General features: G+C 38.8%; 1 protein-coding gene across 3 annotated transcripts in view; it reads left to right on the top strand.

Annotated features, from left to right (window-relative positions):
* CTNND2 (catenin delta 2) overlaps window positions 1-20,937 on the top strand; it is an 836,853-nt gene that overhangs the window by 127,633 nt on the left and 688,283 nt on the right. For all 3 annotated transcript variants that reach the window (XM_084781517.1, XM_084781518.1, XM_084781516.1), the window contains exon 2: window positions 15,459-15,595. In XM_084781517.1, the coding sequence (XP_084637643.1) occupies window positions 15,459-15,595 (137 nt within the window). The remainder of the gene's footprint in view (window positions 1-15,458; window positions 15,596-20,937) is intronic.

Raw genomic sequence — 20,937 nt, 5'->3', positions numbered from 1 at the left:
ACACTTTCTCCAAGCATTACTCCTCAGTAGGGATTTGTCTCTTTCTTTCAGCAACAGTGGTTCTTTCTGGACCTTGGTTGTCTCTGAGTAATGAGCTACCTTCTTTGCTGTTCAGCAGTAAGGGGACTCTCACGGAGTTACAGCACAGCCTAGAGACTGGCAACCACAGGGTTTACAGAACAGCTCTTCCCTCTGGTTTTCTGTAGGTGTCACTTCTCTGGTTCTCAGCCCTGTCCTCTGGACAAGGTTTGGTGGAGGGGATGGCGATAGAACAGCCTCAGCTTGTGTGTTAGTAAGTCAGTGTTGCTGAAGGGGTTAGCCTGGTGCACAGGAAGTGTTCGGTTAGTGCTTCTATGACATGCATTTGTGGAAAGAATTTGTTTCCATATAACCTAAGACTTGGAATATTGAAGCTGGAGAGAAGGCTTGGCGTTAAGCTGCTCTTCCAAAGGACCAGAGTTCAGTGCCTAGCGTTTACAGCCACCTGTCATTCCAGATCCAGGGGACCTGATGCCCGCTTCTGTGAGGCATGCACATGGTGCACACACATAGTTGCAGGAAAAACACTCACACACATAAACGAATTTGAGCATACAGTCATTTTGTTTTTTTACCTCCTTTGTGTAAACATCTATGTGCATTTAACATTTTTTAGAATGATTGTTAGGGCTGAAGCCCCACAAATGCAAACTTTCAATTGCACTTTAGTCTAAGAACCACAAAAATGGATTGATATGGAAACTCCCTGGGAAAAAAAAAAGAAAGGATAAATTGTTAAATGTGTTGTGCACTTTGGGGGAGGGGGGCAAAGTCTACATACCTACAGTGTTTATTTTTAGTTTTTTTAAACAATATTTAGAGTCATAGACGTCCCAGACTGGCCTTGAACTTGCTATGTAGCTGAATATAAAATTGAACTGAGTCTCCTGCCTCTATCTCACCAGCTCCGGAATTACAGGTGTGCACCAGCTCACCTGGCTTAATGCAGTACAGAACATTGAACTCAGGGATTCATGCAAGCTCTCTAAGGTGTTTATGTAATGGAGAATTTTAAATTCACAGAGAAACAGAGGGATAAGAACGGGTCACTTAATTTTTGACATACAGTTTTCTTCAGATCTTTGGACAGTTGTATACAAAAAGCAAACATTAATCTCAAGAATTTGCTATTGTGTCTTGACAACAAGCTCAGGTCAAAAGGGTTTTCCTACTGGAAGGAATGCAAATCTACTCCTTCAGCTTTTAAAAATAATGCAGGTACTGATTAAAATCTTACCTAACAGTCATCTTTAGAGATAGGGGAAGTTAATCAACAAGGCAGAGATAGAAACAAACAAACAAACAAAAAACCTAATTAATCTAATTAACTATTGGACCTTTCAATTCAAGAAAGAAATAATTCAAAAGTTTTTGTTTCGTATGGAAAGATAAGTGTTTCCTCCCACCTAAAAACCAATTGTTTTCGGTAAACAATAATGCCACAGTTTTTTTTCTAAGTGTCAAATTTCGTTGCTTTAAGTTTGTATAGTAACAGGCAATTTTAATCACAACTATACATCATAATATTTAAAATTTTATTCAATATTATAATCCTGTGAAATGTGGAAAATAATGCATAGGAAGAAAAAGCAGAAAATGGGAAACCTAGTGGCAAGGAGAGAGTTTTTCCCAAAGACAGACTCACACATCATACAGTGCTCCAAAAGGACAGATTTTGAGGTAGGTATAAATTTTAACATGCTAAGTATTATTATTAATCTTTAAATAAATAATCTTACAGAAGTCTTTTCACTCATCAATTACTTAGAATGTAACATAATTACATAAAAACAATTGTACATATGAAGAAAACTTGTTTTTTAATAACTTTGTTGAATCTAGCTTTTCAGCAATAATAGTCTCTAAAGTTGACAGACTTCACAACATTGGGAAGGTTTTCTGGGTGATGACTGGATTACCACTTGCTGAGGCACTAAAAAAATCTAAATGTTGATCATAGGATTCAAAGTCTCAGGATACACTTTAGGGATTTATTGCATAGAACAGTGGGTATAATTATAATACATGTTATGTTCCTAATATTTGCATTTCAAAAATTAAAATATCAGGTTAATTTACTAATTTACCTCTTTCTTATCATTTTACAGTGTTAACATAGGTGATAACATACTAGTCTAGCCTATAAAATATACATAATATTATTTGCTAATTAGAATTTTACTTAAAAGATAGCTGATACTGTAGTGGTTAAAAATTGTAGAATCCTATCTCTGGCTCTCAAAAGCAATTAGTATCTTAAGGGTGCGTCTCCACTCACATGTACATACACATGCGCGTGCATGCGCGCGCTCGCGCACACACACACACACAGTGACATCTTGGCCCGTGCCTATAATTCCAGCTACATGGACACTGATGTTGGTAGACTTCAAGCACAAGGCCTGCCTGAGGTATACAGTGTCAAGCCCACCTTAAGCAACTTAATGAAGCTCTAATAAAAAAAAAATGTCTCGAGATATAGCTCCATTGAAGAGCACATGCCAGACACCACACGGCTCTAGGTCTGATTCTCAGTATGGCAAAAGCAAAAATAAAACAAAACCCCAAATACTTGAAAGTTAAAACAGATGAGTATAGTTTAAAAGTAGGACTTGTTATATAAAATAATTATGGCACTTGTGACCCCCAAAGTTAGCTCTATTAAATGTTTGCCTAGCAAGCCCAAGGACATGCACTCAATCCTTAGAACCAGGAAATCTGGCCAAAAAAAAAAAAATGCCAGACACACTGAGGCAGACTTGATATCATCTTGCTAGGGAGGAAGAGACAAGAAGATCATTGGGAATGCCGACCACCCAATTTAGTGGAATTCCTAAGCTTCAGGCCAACAGAGGTGACAGCTTTCCTTATAATGACATTTGAGGTTGTCCTCTGGGTCCCCATCTACCTGCACATATGTATATTCACACCTGCACAGACATGGGCCACTCCCCCTCACACAGGCATTAAAGAGAAATGAATTATCACAGTGAAGCATTAATAATGATGCAGAATAACCAAAAATATAGTGCAAAATACTGGACTGAGAAGATGGATACGTTTGCTCAACTATGCTCATAGGAGCTTTATTCGTAATAGCCAGAATCTGGAAACAACCTAGATGTACCAGTAACCATTGACTATATCTAATATGCAAAGTAGCTTAGAAGATATTTAAAACAAGTTTTCTTAAATCTTAGACTCAACTTAATAATAACTTTAATGCCTAGATAATAATTTCATGATTTTCAAAGTTTAATAATGAGAACAGTTTTGAAACTGACATAATCCTTGAACAGATATTATTCCCTGTTCTGCCAATTACAGTGGGGCATGAAAGTGTATTTCCCAATGGCACGGTAATTAAACCTGATCGCTTTCAACTCCTTAGTCTGCCACAAATTGCAGCCATTGGTTTCCAGCCCTAAAGCAACAGAGAATAAAGGAAAGTGAAGAACAAAATTTATCGTTAAAAGAAGTAAGTATTCCCATGCCTTTCTCACTGAGGATTCTTTGTGAGTGTGCTTCATCAGGACCTCTGTGTGGTGTGTTGGTCAGTACAAGCTCAGAATGGTGGAATAACATTCTCAAAAGCCCAGCGGCTTTCTCGAGGCAGTGCCTGTTTGATATCCCAGGATATCCCAGGCGATGTTTCTAGTGGAGTCGAATAAAACTTTGGCTTCTCGTAGCCATGCTTCAAATGTCATGCTTCTACCATCCACACACAACTCACAGGCCTTCCTAGAGCAAGGGAAAACATAGAGTGAAGATTCATGAACTGATTTTGAAATACATTTACTCAACCAGGTCTGTTAGAGAGAGCATAAAATTCTGTTTGTAATAAGGATGCCATGGCAGGCATGCTTTTGGGTTTGCATGAGTTTACTAAGCGCATAGCAAGCAAAGACAAATGAATGCATGTCAAGTAGCAAACAAACGTCAGAGTCATCCAGAATCACCAAATTCAAATAGGCACTTACAGCATCCAGAATTTGTACTGTAGAATCACATCTGAAGCATCCATTCAGACAGTGGAGAGTAGAGTGTGATCTCCCCAAAGATGAGCTTCCAGCTTCTTGTTTCTAAGATGAACATTTCTATACCATTCTAACCCTGAGTATATGAATAATGGTGGCCATGAAATGTTTATTTTTGTATGGTCTCCTCTGACTGCATGAGCTTTCAGTATTTTTAATCTTCTATTTGATGGACATGTGCTTTCTGGTGTGCCCATAAACTTGTCACAGTGTTAAGTGAATTGCTTATTATTATTGAGAAAATTAAAAACAATATTTCAAACTCTTTGATTCATAAAAAAATAAATAAATCATAGTGACCACAATTGGAAATGGTTCATTTATTGTCTGTTTCCACGTGTGCAGTGCTTTTGGTTTCTACAGTTTTCTTTTCTTCTATCCCCTTGTTACTTAGCTAGGAGGACAGTTTAATGCAAGAAACAATAGGACCTTCCAGGTTCCAAAGTCTACTTTCAAAAAGTGCATATTCTGTGGGACGATTTACAAGTAGAGTTTGTATTACAGTATACATATTCATCTTCTCACGAGGCTGAGGCAGGAGCATCTCAGGTTTAAGTTGAGCCTTCAGCTACAGAGTGAGTTCAAGAACAGCTTGAGTAACTTGGTTAGACTGTCCCAAGATGAAAAAAACACACAAAAGGAGTGGGGATGTAGCTCAGTATAAGCCCTGGATTCATTCCCACATCGGAAAAACATAGATAAATTAATACATATATGAATAAGAAAAGTACATGTAGCCAATCATAATCCTAGGATCATGTCTGGTTTTAATGAACTATTTTCCTAGATATAACTTACAACAGAGAACCAAAAGCAACAATCCATTTCTATCTAGGTACACTTTCACACCATTTTGTGTTGGTAAAGAATGTAATTGTTTCAGACCAGCAGAAAAACGGAAACAGGCTTATGTGTCTAATGACTGGTTTCAACTTGAACACATCACAAGAAGTGAACAGGCATGCCAAGAGACTGTCACAAAAATTCTTTCAGAAAGTGCATCCCTGAAAGCTCAGTGGCAGCCTTAGCTGGGTAATTGAGTGTTACTTGGGCATTCACCAAGGGAGAACAGTTGAAACTGTAATGCATAAAGATATATTTTTTATATATTTGAGGTGAAGTATTTGAATAAGATTAGACCATTTTAGAATATTAAAACATTTTGTTCCCATCACAATTCACATAAAATAGAGCATTGTTTTATGCATATTTTATGAAAATTATAGAATAGATTCATGCAAATTAACAGGATATCCAAAAATATCATAAATATAGCAATAATATGAACTACTTTGTAAATGGTGTGCAGTGTTCACTCGGGTCTCTAGAAGACACAAGTAAAATGTCTTATGATGTCATTTTTATACTCAACTAATCATTAATACATGTTCTTGTTGATTTCTCAGTACTCTTGGGTTTCTAATGAAGGATGGTTTCCTATTGGAAATGATGAGTTTGTGATGCCAGCCTGGGTGTGGGAAATCTCATGGCTCCCCAGCCTTTGACAAGGGGCTAAAAGCAGCTGAATTCTGCCAAGAGGGGAAGAATTAGTCTTCCCCAGGGACAAGATCCTTGATTGTTTACCCAGCAGCATGTGGTCAGCGCTAAAACACATACATGTAAGCAACACTACATGGACTTATCAGGTTATACTTATTATGTTATATGCATGTGGTGCTTGCGTGTGTGTGTGCATGCGTGTGCGTATGCATGTGCGTGTGTGTGTGTGTGTGTGTGTGTGTGTGTGTGTGTGTGTGTATTTAGTAATAATAGGTCATGTTTTGAGAGAGGCATAGGAAAGGTTGGAAGAAGGAGAGGGAAATGGGAACTGATGAAATTTTAATTAAAAATAAAATGAATTTTAAAATAAAATAAAAGCAAAGAATGAGCTTATGAATCATAAACTTTAAGCAGTTACCTGGAATAGATCTGGAGGTTGAGGGAATGAGTGTCTGGCCTGCCTTGTTTGTGGTTCATTCCACAGGGTCTTTCGAGAGGGCTGTCAGAATAATGTTAACGTGGCATGGGACGTTCAAGCACATAAGGACTGACACTCATCTCACTACTGGTCATTTGTTGGTATAGAACATACTGCCCAAGAATATGACAAACTAATACTTATCTTTTAGTTTTGTTGGCCAGGAATCTCATAGCAGCTTTAGGTACATGTCTATTTGTCTATGTTTCTAATACTGTCTCCATGAGGCTGTCATTCAGGAATTTGTCCTCTGAAGAGCACCTGGGAGATCTTCTACCATAACCCTGTTATACTACTACACTTGTAGGCATCTGATTTTGGCCCTTGATGGAGTAGGCTGTGATTTCTGTGTATATATACTTCTTCGTGGGGATGTTCGAACTTTCTTTCAATGTGACAGCTTGTTCCATGAGCAAACAGCACAAATGGAAGTCACAATAATTTTTTGCGATTCAGTGTCACAGTCACACATCACTCTTTCTACCACTTTCTTTTGTAAGAGTCACCAAATATTGTTTACTCTCAGGGAAAGTGTGTTGATTCCAGTTTCTAAAGACAACAATACCAAAGGATTTGTCAGCATATTTTAAAAATAGTCACAGTCTCCTAAATAGCCGAAGAGAATATTTTGAATCCATTAGCACATAAAATGTGCATGGAGGTGAAAGGCAAATGTTTATCACTAATTGATAAATCCATATTTACACCATGTAGCACTGATGCCACCCCATCGTTACAGAGGCAGCAATGCTCTACATTCTAAAGATTAAGCAGGGACTGAGGTATTGAGTCCCTACAAATTGGACACTTGAAGCACGCAGAACAGGCATGAGCTTCAGGAGAAACCTCCTTTTCTCTAAACTCCTTATAATTCCCAACCTTGAAATTTTGCAGTCAGTTTTGAGATCCCAGCTGTATGTGTTCCTTACTACAATGCAGCATTATAGTTGGTCTTTTCCTGGAGGTTCTCAACAGATGTTAATCTTTTGAAGGAAACAGTAACGTAAAATAATGAAAGAAATGGGAGCACGATTCTTGAAAAGTAGACCTATGTTTCTAGTGTACAGATGTCTCTGTGAATAAGCAGGCATCTGGAATGGTGTGATATATAATGTGATGGTATTTGGTCATTACATTGTAGCTTAATGTTTGCTGTTTATGTTTTATATAAAATGATGCCAATTTGATCTTGATCATCAGTCTTTGAACCAAGAACACTTAAAAGCCTCGTAATTTCCAGAGTCTAAAGGCAACAAGAGTATCTTATGTCATTCATAATAAGCTGCTTTCAAGCATAACTTGCTTTATGCTAATGAGATAACTCTTGATGGGCCCCTCGGTAGTATTAGGATGGGAGTTGACTATCAGAGCAAACAGCTATGTCATTTTACTAATAGAAATTTAAGCCCTTCCTTAACCTCCATGCCCAGGGGACAAATATTATTCAATTACCAAATGGTGAAATGGGTTAATATGTTATGGATTTGTAATAGATATAAAGACTCCAAATGACGAGGAGGCTCCCAGCCTCTCTAGGTTGAGAAATACATGCCTAAAGAGTCCCATGTCCCATACGTGCAGTCATCATCAAATCCCTACCCAGATCTAGCCAGGGGACAGAACATTCTCCACAGTTAAGTGGAGACTGGGGACTGACTTTCACATGAACTCTGGTGCCCCATATTTGGCCATGTCCCCTTGATGGGGAGGCCCGATGGCACTCGGAGGAAGGATAGCAGACTACCAAGAAGAGACTTGATACCCTAGCATCATATTCAGGGGGAGGAGGTCCCCCTCAGTCACAGTCATAGGGAAGGGGAATGGGGTGAAAGCGAGAGGGAGGGAGGAATGGGAGGATGCATGGGATGGGATAACAAATGAGATGTAATATGAATTATTTTATTTTTCAATAAAAAATGTGGGGGAAAAAGAGTCCCATGTCCCATTGAATACTATCAACCCCACGCAGAACCCTTCCGAATCTGGTCCTATGAACCTCCATCTATGATCCTCCATTGTATAATTTGACTAGTGTGTCCCTAATAAAGAAGAATAAGATAAAGGAAATTAAAGAACGGTGCCAATAACTAAGATGCTTATTTTTCAGAAAAGGGGAAATTTGTGATTAAATTCTGTAACTGGTGCTTGGTGATAGTAATGATATTTGCGAATTCAAAGAGTAGACAATGGGAAACACAGATTTCAAGGATAGTACTAATGACTGAGAATTATCTTGCTGTAGCATCCAATTGTTTTTTTTTATTTAGAATTAGCTACTGATTACACAGCATGCTTCTTGAACATCTAAAATATAGTATTAAATGGCTATATATTTATTTTTACTCAAAAAAGAATGTTTTCCCATTTTGCAACTTTCATAACAACAAAACATAGAAGACACCATACCCATAAAGAGATGGAGAACTCTCACTGGACTTAATGGATTTAATTAATTGGTTACTTACAAAGGAAGGAAAGAAAGTTGGGGAGAGCCTGAGAGGAATTTGCAGCAGGGTGAAGCATGCAAATTATTAAGATAGGTTATATAGGCATATGGAACTTTCCAAAGAATGAATTTTTTTTTGTCCAGTCACAATTTAGAAACAACACTTTCTCACTTTATTATTTTCTTAAAGTTATATGTTCTAGTAAGTAGGATATGTAGCTTAAGATTTAGACACTCCCTTGTGTTTCCAGTATTTGTCTTATTACCTCTGAAGACCTAAAGGAATATATTTTTTAAAAAAGTATTCCAAGCCAATCAAGGCAACTAAAGTTGCATAATATTAGTAGAAACCCTTTCCTCTCTCATTAGTAATGGCCCTGTTGGGTGATTAAATATGTTGTCTGACAATGACTGTTTACTCACAGTGCAAATTCTGACCTTGGAAGCTCACTGATAGCCATGAGGGTGGTGTGGGAGGGTGTCAAGTGGTTTCCAGCATCCTCAGCAATAGTGACACATCACATGGATTTTTTGTGATCAATGTGAAGGGCAAATTGCTGTAATTTGAGAGGGCACTTTGAAGTAGGACACGGTAAGAACTTGATGCTGACCAATATAGGGCCAGTATTTGGTGCTTTCCATTTTATGGATACTGACAGTCAGAACTGGTAATTCACAGGAGTTAAACTTTTGAGGACTGGCTGCTGTGCATCATGGAACATGCTTTATAAACTGAGATTTCATCTGAAAATCCATAATTGAGTATAACAGTAGAATATAAATCTACATATTATTTGAGATATGGTTAAAGAGAGTATTTTGGAAGGCGTATTCTAGTCAGTGTCAAACTTACATTGTTCACCATCTTGCACAGTCTCAAATATTAGATGGGCGTTCAGATTGTAGGACCCGAGACAGGAATTCTCAATATTCTGAGACAATGGCAACCTCCAAGGACACTCACTGTGTAATATGCACTGTGTGGTGAGAGGTTTTTTATTATTATTATTTTAAGTTTCAGCTAAAATCATATTCAACTAACCTGATATTCTTCATCACATAGTTCATGAGAACCTCTCATATATAGAGAGTCAAATATTAATGTTGCCTTGCCCATTTTATGCCCACCCCAATGCCATTTACTACAGCTTAGTAAACCTTGGTCAGCTTGGGAATGCATCTGTGTTGTCTTGGGGAATGAGTGTGGTTGTTGATCCCAGAGGCGAGAATCTCTAACTTTAACTTAGTATGAACTTGAAATGCTATTTTATTATCATCATTACTTTCACTTAGACATTTCTGTTGCAAATGGAGGCACAGTCAGCTGTGTGATTAGCAAAAATACAGTGTTTGAGTACTTTATTAATGTTTGGTGTATTGCCCAAGTGTATTAATTTGTCAGTTTCACAAACTTGGAAAATTTTATAGTACCTTTTTGCAACAGTTTTAGGTATAAAATTTCTTGACATTTTTAAATAAGGCTGCTGATTAATTGTCACTGTATTCCTATTTTGATGTATTCAATAAACGCTAATCAAGTCAAGACTTTTTAGGACACAATTCTAGGCACCGACATCATAAATATGAATGAGACAGTTTCCAAGCTCAAAGAATCTGTGATTTAATTAGGAGACATAAACTTTACGTTTACAGTGTTTCCATAAATTGAAGTGTATCTTTGATTTAATAGCACTTTTGGTTACAAATGACACAAAAGCCTATCCAAATAACTTAAAGGAGAAGGGGACCATACCCATATCAAATATTATCCCAATTTCAAAAACATTAAATGACCTTTGAAAGAAAATTCCAGAGGGGATAGTTAGATATCACAGTGATAAACGCAGTGCCGGAGGAGAGCTCACACATCAAGGTAAAAGTGAGGAGGAAGTGATTCAGACTGTCTGGGGTTTCCCAGAAGGGCCTCAGAAAGGAAAAAAGTATGGATGAAACGAGCAAAGAGAAAGTAGTGGTCTTGGTGATGATTGATACACGCAGGAGAACGTTATGTAGGGAGGATTCGGTGTAGTAAGGCAAACTGTAATGATAAGCGTGTGAGTGGAAGTAACTGGGGACCTGTGTGTTGTCCTTGGGACCCATATGGTGGAAGGAGAGAACCAAGCCCTGCACATGCCTGTGTTCACACATGTATCTCACACACACACACACACACACACACACACGAGAGAGAGAGAGAGAGAGAGAGAGAGAGAGAGAGAGAGAGAGAGAGAGAGAGAGAGAGAATGATAAAAAAAAAACAGGTGTACATAGAACTACAAAAATCTGTGTCTATACCAATAAGGTGTGGTGGGCGAGGGGGCACTGCTAGATTATGTAAAGCAAGATGTAAGATTGGAGAAACAAACATAGTTCAGACAAGGACCACTGCTCCCAAGGCCAGACTTTATGCTTTGTACCAGTGGTTTGCAATCGTTTCAAAAGTCATTTATCTATTTGGTGTGAGGTGGGGAGCAGAGCCATGTGCACTCCAAAAGCAGAGCCACGTGCACTCCAATAGCAGAGGCACGTGCACTCCAATGATCCTGGAGATGTCAGAGGCCAGCCTGTAAGATTCCACTGTCCTTCTGCTGTGTGGGTCCCAGGGACTGAATAGGCATCGAGGCTTCGCATCACACCTGCTGAGCCATCTCACTGGCACCATTTCATCATTTTTAATGAAATTGAAGGAAAGAGAATAGAAAGTGTAACAAATCACACTTTGTGAGGCTTAATATTTGATGAGGTTTTTTTTTGGTTAAAATTGTGTTTATGTGCTATTGGATGATAATGTAAAATATGCTTTCTGCTCAAATAACCGGAAAGCTCCCTGCAAGTGTCAGAGTTCCCGGAAACAAAGAGAGCAGAGTGGAATGACCAGATGATTGACAGAGAAAACTGACTCTCCTGGTGAAGGTTGTAATTGGAGGAGGCGGGTGCATGACTCAGGGTGATTTTTGTTACTCTTCTGCTGAGAGATAAGGAACTGTGCTAAGCTTGGTGTCTGTGGTGTTCCCAGGGAGCAGAAGATAACAGAACATGACCTGCGTGGATGGTGGCGTTCTACTCACAGTAAACTTACAGGTCCTCATTTGCATATCCAGACTCAAATGAGTTTGGCTTTCCTACGGTGGAGTGTAGACAAGGTGCAGTGACACGCAGCAGGAGGGTTGTGCTGCTGACAATGGCTCGAGTGATGGTTCTGGATTTCAGTCTCGGTGGGCTGTGCACTAGAACCACACAATGTATAGAGTTCCTCATGTTAGTCGGTAATGACATATTCAGCATGTTACAGATGGGTCGCTGTCTAACGTTACAAACTCACAACCATTAGCAAAGTCAAAGCTGTCACTGCACTTTAAGCTAGAGTGCTACTTCTAATTTCATTTTCCTTGATCTTCTCATCTTAATGTATTCGGTCTAGCCTTTCTTCTTTGCCATATTCCACTTTTCTACTCTTAACTATTCAACCGGCTACCGTGTTTTGCCCTTTCTCTTAATGCTTAGATTCTGGGGATCACGATTGCACTGGAGGAAGTTGCCAGCTCTCACTGTGAACTCTCCCTGGTGGTTGACTTTGTCCACTTCCGGGTTAGTATTGGCATCTCAGGATTGAGGTGCAGAGCTGCTCACCATCAACTGCTCACCAGTTTTACTCAAAGGATCACTTTTTGCAAAAATAAATATTTGGATACCCTGTTGACAGATTCCTTTTGGCTATGTGGAAACAAAGGATCTCGTCCTTAAAAGGAAAAGGATCAAAAGAAGAGGAGGCCCCTCCTCTCTTACAGTCCTTGCTGTTCTAGAATGTGGCTGTGCAACTGCCATTCCCTGTTGTAGCCTCCACAAGCACTTCCATTTGGCCTGCAGATGGAATGCATGCCACTAAGAAACAACACAACAGACCTTAGGTGTGTGGCGATATTGAGTCTGGCTCCACCTTCCTTGATGAACAGAAAACAGGTCATGCAAGGATACAGACTGTGTCTGTAGCCCTCCCAAGCTGTGATTCCCACAGGTATAATGTCTCTGAGCGCACAGGTAGAACACTTATCCTTTGTTTGTCATGTGACTGGATGCAGTACTCACCCCAACAGTTCCCCATGCTGCCATCACCTGTTCCATCAAAGCCATGAATTGCAGCTGGGATTGTGAATTCTTCAAGCTCCTATGTGGAAGTGTCCATCTCCCAACCCTCAGGCTTGGCTCCTGCTGTGCCGTGTTCTGAATATCGTGCAGTTTCTTGTGCTTTCCGTCCCTCAATAGGTTGCTGCATGCAATTTTTTTCTGGATTCAGTTTTCATGTATTAAGTCTCAAAAGGCTGCTTGATTGATGGTTGTACCTTAGCAGCCAGATACCCAGGATTCACGACTGTAGGGAGCCGACTGAAGCCAAAGCCCTCAACTAGTCTTAGGATTTCTGAAAATCTTTCCTAAGACAAAATAAATCACTCAAGTACTGTACAGAGAAGTGCTTCCAACGAAAAGCCCATTTTGCTTATGTTACATGCTCTAGTAAGCAGCCTTTATTGATTTTACTCTAATAGTTCGTACATTAACTCAACAGGTATTAACTGGCTGCTATATATCAACTACTGAGCTAGGTTTGGCAAATTGAACACAGATCAAGACAGATCACACTTCTATCCTAATTACTCAGCTCTGACAGTGTCTAGCTATTATCTTGTTTATATTTTGACAAGCAGTTATTTTAACTTTTTCTTTTAAAGGACAGAAGAAAAGAGAGATGTATTTTATGGGTGCAGAGCTAATCTGATGGAGGACAGTGTTTTGCCTTTCCTTGGTAATGATGTATTATTTACACATTTAGGATTCAGCCTGAATGTCCACAGTGATCACCAAGTGAAGAGTTTGATGTTGGTGTTTTGGTGCTAACCTGTACCAGCCATCGATTCTATATGGTTTTCTTTTCAGAAAAAAAAAATGTTGATGCTTATTCTTAAAGTCTTTGAAGTATTGCAACTGGGGTAAAAAAAATATAAAGTTAAACATTGAAACATATTAAACTTTTAAACATCAAGCTGCTCCTATCCATACATATTTAAATGGCAATACTTGAAGTGCTTCATTATTTAGTATTAATTTGGTGTGAGTGATGATCCATTATGAAAGGACTAATGGAAGTAAAGCAGTCTGTTATTGCAGTTGTGTTTGTGTTTTAGAGCAGGAGCAGGAGTGTGCTTTTGTGAGCTGGCCGATCTCCACAGCGGCAACACCGGGATTCTAATATGGTGTGAGGAGGAGTCCAGGGGAGTGATATAGCTTTTATTGAGTTGAAGTCATGTGTTGAAAGTAGAGAAGAGAATTGCCAGAGGATGTGTAGACATCTTCCAGGCGATATCACAAAGCAGAAACCACCCAAGAGCTGGTTGGTCAAAAGATGCAGTGAGAAGTTTGCATGGCACATTTTTATAATATATGTCGGGTAAAATAATGCAAAATGAGTTTTCTTAGGTTTTCATATCTCAATATTGTTAAATAACTGTAATGTATAAAGTAGAGTAAGAAGATCTATGGAAATTATATTTCAGTATCAAAGCTAGGGTGTTCGGAGTGGGATAGCAGAGAATACACTTGATCAAGTCAACCGCACTGGCCCCAGAGGGACATGAAATACAGTTGCATGGGTTTGAAAATTACTTTTATTCCTCTTTAGCTTTTTATTAGGATTCCACAGTTAGATGCTGTCATAGTTCTCTAATGCTTACTGCATTTGTGACCACTGATAGAAGAGATAAGCATCTGACGAAGTAGTCTGTTTCTTAATCCATTCAAGCTGCCAGTGATGGAGTGCTTGCCTGCTGTGTAAAAGACCCTGGGTTCAGTCCTCAGCACTACTAAAATACATACGTACATACACACACACACACACACACACACACACACACACACACACACACACGCACACACACACACATTTATCATCATCATCATCAGATCATCATCATCATTATCATTATCATCTCTCACAGTTATAGAGAATCAAAAAGTCCAAGGTCAAGGCATGGCAGAGTCAGTGTCTGGTGAGGGCCTACATTCTCGTTCATAGATGATTCTTTTCACTGTCTTCATATTATGGGACAGGGAGGGGTCCTTTCTGGTCCTCTTTACAATAGCATCAACAAGTTCATTTGAGTTTTTACCCAATAGCCTAATCAATTTCCAAAGGCCGCACCACCTAATGCCATTACCTAAAGAGGTAAAATTTGAATTTCTGTAAGTTTGACCAATATACTGGAACAAAAGTAACTTTGGAGAATTTTATTTTAAGCCTAGATCAGTGTGTTCATTTTGCATTGGTGCTAACCTGGACTGAGTTTCTGTTTTCCTTCATAAATTCAGACAAAGCCAACTGAAAAAAAAGGGGGTCCTTGCTTGGCGTAAAGGCATGTTGTCTGCTCTCTGTCAGGATATGAATGTCGTAACTATTAGTGGGATGGGCCGGCTGTTTAATGCACTTCACAATACCAACCAAGCTTCTTTTGGGTATCTCTTTAGTTACTGATAATAATTGGCCATTTACGTTGTGTGATTGTTTTTCCTTTAAATGGGGGTATGTACTAGATCGTCTTCTGAGTTGAAAATATACCAAGAGAATAAAGTGATGAGTCTGTGTAAGACAGATGCCAATCTGTAATTATATTGGATCCTTAGACCCAGTGTTTTATCCTTTTTCTTACCATTATAATCTTGCTTCTACCTTATCATAATGTGTCATCCTATGTACCAGATAACAGAGCACAAAAGTGTGCCTGTGCTGCCTCAGATGTGTTCGGTCGGCCTTGATACATAGTGACATTTGATTTGACTTCATTGTTCCAGAATTATGTCACACTTGTCAGGACAGCCTGTCACTTTCTCTCTTCCAACTCTACTCCTCATGGCTGTGTCTGTTTACAGTGCTGTCTCGCTGGTCTGAACTTGTTCTCTTGTGTTGTAGGAGCTATGCCTGTCCCAGACCAGCCTCCGTCAGCCTCAGAGAAGAACAGCTCCTTGAGCCCAGGCTTGAACACCTCCAATGGGGACGGCTCTGAAACAGAAACCACCTCTGCTATTCTGGCCTCTGTCAAAGAACAGGTAGACACATTCCATCTATGTGGCATTCGTGGGAGGCATGCAAAAAATGGCTTCTTTGAGTGGACATGGTTGGTCACTTTGCTTGAGAATCATATCATGCTAGTGCTTGTTACATAAATAATACTAAAATGAGCTTTCAGTTGTTCCTGAGTTCATGTGTTACTAAGGATTTAAGTAGCTTTCTGAAAAACATAGTCGAACATAAGGAGGAGGAATGCACTCATGTAGGTGGACTGTTGGCAGATATGTTGATCAACTTGACATGTGTTGCTGTGGAAGGTTTCAGGCCAAATAGTTGGTGTGTGGAAGATATTTTCTAATAAACTGTCAATATTTACCTAGAAAGATAAAAATCACCACTATGTTGATAATAGTTGAGTATTGCAGTAGGTGAAAGGAAATTGCCCTTCTGGTGTTTCTTTGTGACTAGACATATTTTTTAGAGGGGGGCAGAAACTGGATCTCTCTGGTACATTAAAGTTTGTGTGAAAACATAAATATTTGAGCATTCAAGGAAAAAGTCTATAGAATCCATCATATAAAACATGTTAGTTACAGTACAGGAAAACTCTACAGCCTTCCCTGTCAAAGTCATCGAAATATAAATAACTTCTCAAACATGACATCACTCTAAAATGAATAAATAAGTAAAATCCAAGTATGAGATTTAAAAGGAACTGTTCTATGAAAGCTATGTTTCTTCTAATTCAGGGATAGCAAGTGATCACAGATATCTGGATCAAGACTCATATTTAATCCTGAGGATATGCTGGAGAATTAAGCAGGATTCTTAATTTTTTTTTAAATGTAGTTGACATGTAACTTTTGTACTGATATAGAGAATACCATAGAATAGCTGGAAACAAGCCCTGAATAATCTATAGATTGCTAATAAGCTTGTCCACCTGTAGTATGAGATGAATTAACTAGCATTTCTAACTGTGATGTGAATTCAGGCTATTATACCCCAGTTATTTTGAAGTTAATAATGAATTCTTGCCTACTTTACACTGTGGTGTGGTAGAACATTAGAGCAATTCTTTGGTTTAATTAAATTCCGGTGTCCGGTATTCTACCTCGCTGTCCCTGCACACTCTGGTCTCTGAGGACCTCGCTCTGCTTTCTGTTCGCTTTGAGTTGTTTTCTTCCATAATGCTAGAGCTTTGCAAAAGCAGGAATGTTGTGGCAGAGCACAGCCCCAAGGTGGGGCAGTGGAGAACTAACTGTTCTGTATGCAGAATGAACCGCTGCGCTGCAGACGGAGCAGATGATGCTTAATCAGAAGGGCTGATTAGATAAAGTATAAGAAGCCTCCTATGTGTCAATCTATTGGTAGAACTAAAAGGGGATGCCGTTGAGAGGAAAGATCGATGAGACTGTCAGAAGTGGCCTCGCTTTAGGAACTGCATGGCTAAATAGGTCCACAGGGAAGAGCTGAAAAGATCGATTTTATAGTCTAGAGTGAGAAAATATTACGTAGCAGCATGAATTTGCTAGTGAAAATCCCACTCATGTGTTTTCCGGTGTCTGTAAGGAATAGTGGATGTGGGTGCCAACAGGGGCCCGTGACATGGGAGCCAGCAGGGGCCGTGACGTGGGAGCTAGCAGGGGTCGTGACGTGGGAGCCAGCAGGGGCCGTGACGTGGCAGTCGTGGAAGGTGAGGTGCTTCCTCACTGCAGCCGAGCTTGCCTGGTGTCTCTTACTTACCTTTGACCTGGAAGTCCTTCCTGACTTTAGTTCAGTGACAAAAATATGAAAAGAGAGGTGAAAACTTAACAAGAAAATGGCAAGACAGACATGCCTGATGACACAGTTTTTTATGGTGGGACTCTTTCATAGTATAATTTCTAATGAGTGAAAGTCATGCCATGTCAAGGTCCTGTGTGGAGAAACTTACAGTCATTCACAGTCCTGCCATCCGCCAAAGAGACACACAAAGTTAGACAATTGTTTAGTTGTTGTTTTGACATAGTCTCGTGTAACCCAGTCTGGGCTTAAGCTCACCTTGTGTCTAAAGAAATTGACTTTGAGTTTCTGATTCCTCTGGCTAGAATTACAAGCATGCACCAGCATGCTTGGCTTATCAGATTCTGGGGACTGGAGTCAGTGTTTTTTGCATGCTCAGCACATGCTCTACTAGGTTATATGCCCTGCCCATGTTTAGGCAGTTGTGAACTATTTGTTCACAAATAATACTTTTAAATCTTGCGGATGTATGAATATTTGAAGATTTGAAGAAGGATGGAGTTTACTTTAGGAAACACACTTATCAAAGCACTGCGTAAATGGGTGGGAACAGGAAGATGGATCTCTGTGGAGGGAGTAATGAAGGGCTTATTACAGATTCAGATGGGAGAAGGGACCCAGTTCCTCTCCAGATAGTATTTCAGTTTACCACAGAAGAGTACGTAAATAATGTCAGTGTGAATCAACATCTTTAAAATAATTATTGACTTACAACATACAGAAAAATGTCCAGGGGAAAACAGTGCACCCATAAAACGTGAAAAATAAGCATATCTGAAGAAATATGGAGAGATGGTTGATAGAAGGCATTGGGGAAAAGGGTTGTTAGGCACAAAATGCAAATTATCAGGGAATGTGTGTTGTGTGAGGCAGTGGAGTGTTAACAATAGTAGGGTTAATTAATCATTAAAAATTTTAAAAAGTGGGCTGAGAGATGTCTCAGTGGGTAAGAGCACTAGCTGTTCTTGCAGAGGACCTAAGCTCCATCCTCAGCACTGACATGGCAGTTGACAATGGTCTCTGTGGTTCTAAGGAGTCAGTGTCCTCTTCTGCCATCTGCAGGCACCAGGAACGTGGTGCACATATATAAAGGCAGGCAAAACACTCATATACATAAATTTAGAATAAAATTATTTAGTTAAAAGTAGAAAATATCCAAGAGGAAATATATACCACAGTGTCAGAAAATGTTGGTAAAGCTAATATAACACATTTTAAGGTTGTTGAGATAAGGAATAGACAAGACTAGAAAACTAAGGAGCCATAAACATAAAATTCACAGAAGAAAATACAAATAAGCTATGGGTTTGTATTTACCTTTGGATGTACTCATTGTGAATGCTGAATTTTAAATACAAACAAATTCTTGTTTGAGTCTGTCAACCAGAGGGGGAAAAGTGATATTTTTCTAGCTAGTTGTTAAGGTTTACGGAAATCCTCCCCCTCCCCCTCCAAATTAAAGTGAATTGTTGTATGTTTTCTTTGGGCAAATGATCTGTTTGTATGAACTGGCATTGGAAGTGACATTTTAAATAACAATTAAGAGTGCTGAGTCCTTCAAAGTTTAGACATATCTTCTACAATTTCGGATCCTATTTATTATTTATCTGTCTGTTTTCTATCTATCTATCTATCTATCTATCTATCTATCCATCATCCATCTGTCATTATGCCATATGTATCATCTATCTGTCATCAAGCCATATCTACCTTTCATCTATCTATAAATTATCTATCTATCATTTATATATGTATATTTCATATAGATAATCTGTCATCAACCTAATATGTAGATATTTAATACAATGATTATTTGAGGGGCTCACAAAAACTACAACAATATTGCCTAGCAAAGAGTTGAAACAATAACAAACCTTTTCTGTTAATTATGTAAGCATTAATAAACATGAGTTGGAGCTACATGTGCAGGATTTAAAAACAAAATTATGAGACATTGTATAAGGAAATTATGATAGTGTTAGCATCTTTTTAAAGAAGAGAGTAAACTAAGATTTAAAAACAAATAGTTGAAATTGGTTGGATAAGGAGTTGGTGATCTAAGAGGAGTTGAGGAAGAGGAAAGAATATGATCAAAATATATTATATAAAAAATAATAAACAAATAAACTTTAAAGTTACATGTCTGTGCTCTTCTAGAGAAGGTAGCAGGAAAAGGAAAAAGGTGTTGACTGTGATTGTTGTGTGTGATTACTTAGGCAGATATGTGACTATCCTGTGTTCATAGAGGTACAAAAGTCAGAAGTTAGTGTGTGGACTTTGTAAAATAAATATTTGTAAGATTTTATCACTAGGAATTGCGCTTCAGGCCGAGATAGTGTTGGATCAATATTGAGAACTTAGATGATGCACGTAATGCCAACTTCATTGCTGTAAATAAAATAGCTTCAAGAAACCCTCCCCCGCGTGTGCATACTTTTTTCCATTATTGAGGTTGAGTCCAAATTCCCATTCATACAAAGCTAGGCCAGTAACACCGAGATACACTTCTGCTCTCAAAATTCTTGAGGAGGAGAAAAATATAATAAAAACCTCAGGATTGATTTTTCTAAGTAACTAAAGAATTCAGTGTTTGGCTTTGAGGAACAAAACTAGGAATCTTTATAGTAGTTGATTAAGATGAGAGGGAATCAAATTCTTTCCTGGGAACTTAACAGAGTGAGCCGAAGGGCCCAGGGGAGGCATGTGGTCTAATGTGCAGTGTTTGCTTAGGTGGGATGAGAAACCCACAAGAAAAATACAGGAACGTTCTTAGGGTGGCTTGATACGGACAGCCCGTCACTTCTGTATTGGGAGATTTTAGTACTAGAGCAATTATAAGCATTGTCTTTTCTCTTCCTTAAGTATAACTTTTATCCATACAGTTGAAACAAATTAAACACTAAGAGTTTAGAAAGAACTGATTTTCATGTGTATGTATCCGTGTCTGTGTAAGTGTATGCCATTGTTGCAAGTGCCCCTGAATATCAAAAACAAAAAAGTATTGGATCTGCTGCTGCAGTTATGGGTAGCTGTGTGACACCACCATGGATACTGGGAACTGATGGAATCTTCTGCAGGACCAGTACATACTCTTCACTGCTTAGCCACCTCTACAGCCCCAAGTTGTGCATTTTCATCATTAGCAATAACATATACAACATGTCTCTGTATTTTTTCATTTAAAGAATATAAATTTCCTGCTTTCTATAGGTAATTATGAAAACTGGCTTTCGTGTGTAGAAATCTTGAGTAGAACTTCAAGTATGATATTTTATGATAGTACATCATGTTCTAATCCTGTCTCTTTGATAGTCCTTCATTCCCGCAACATGGAAGTCACTCTTTGTACAGCAGGCATATGCCCTGAATTATCATGCAGAAAGTTGAATAATTCATTAACCCATCTAGAAACCATCCTAAGAACTTTAAACTGTCCGCATACAATGCAGTAATACGTGCGATGAAAATCAGTAGAGAGAGTTCATTAAGATAAGTTGTTAATGGGACTTAGGCTGGTAGTTAACACTGAATGGAAATAAAATTCTAGTTTCTCGCCACAGATTGAAACACAAGTCATGATGCGCCATCATTTGTA

Source organism: Acomys minous (genome assembly GCF_964271855.1).
Source record: "Acomys minous genome assembly, chromosome: 5".
Lineage (NCBI taxonomy): Eukaryota > Metazoa > Chordata > Mammalia > Rodentia > Muridae > Acomys > Acomys minous.
The sequence above is the reverse complement of the archived record's forward strand: the minus strand, read 5'-3'. Positions and strand labels throughout refer to the sequence as shown.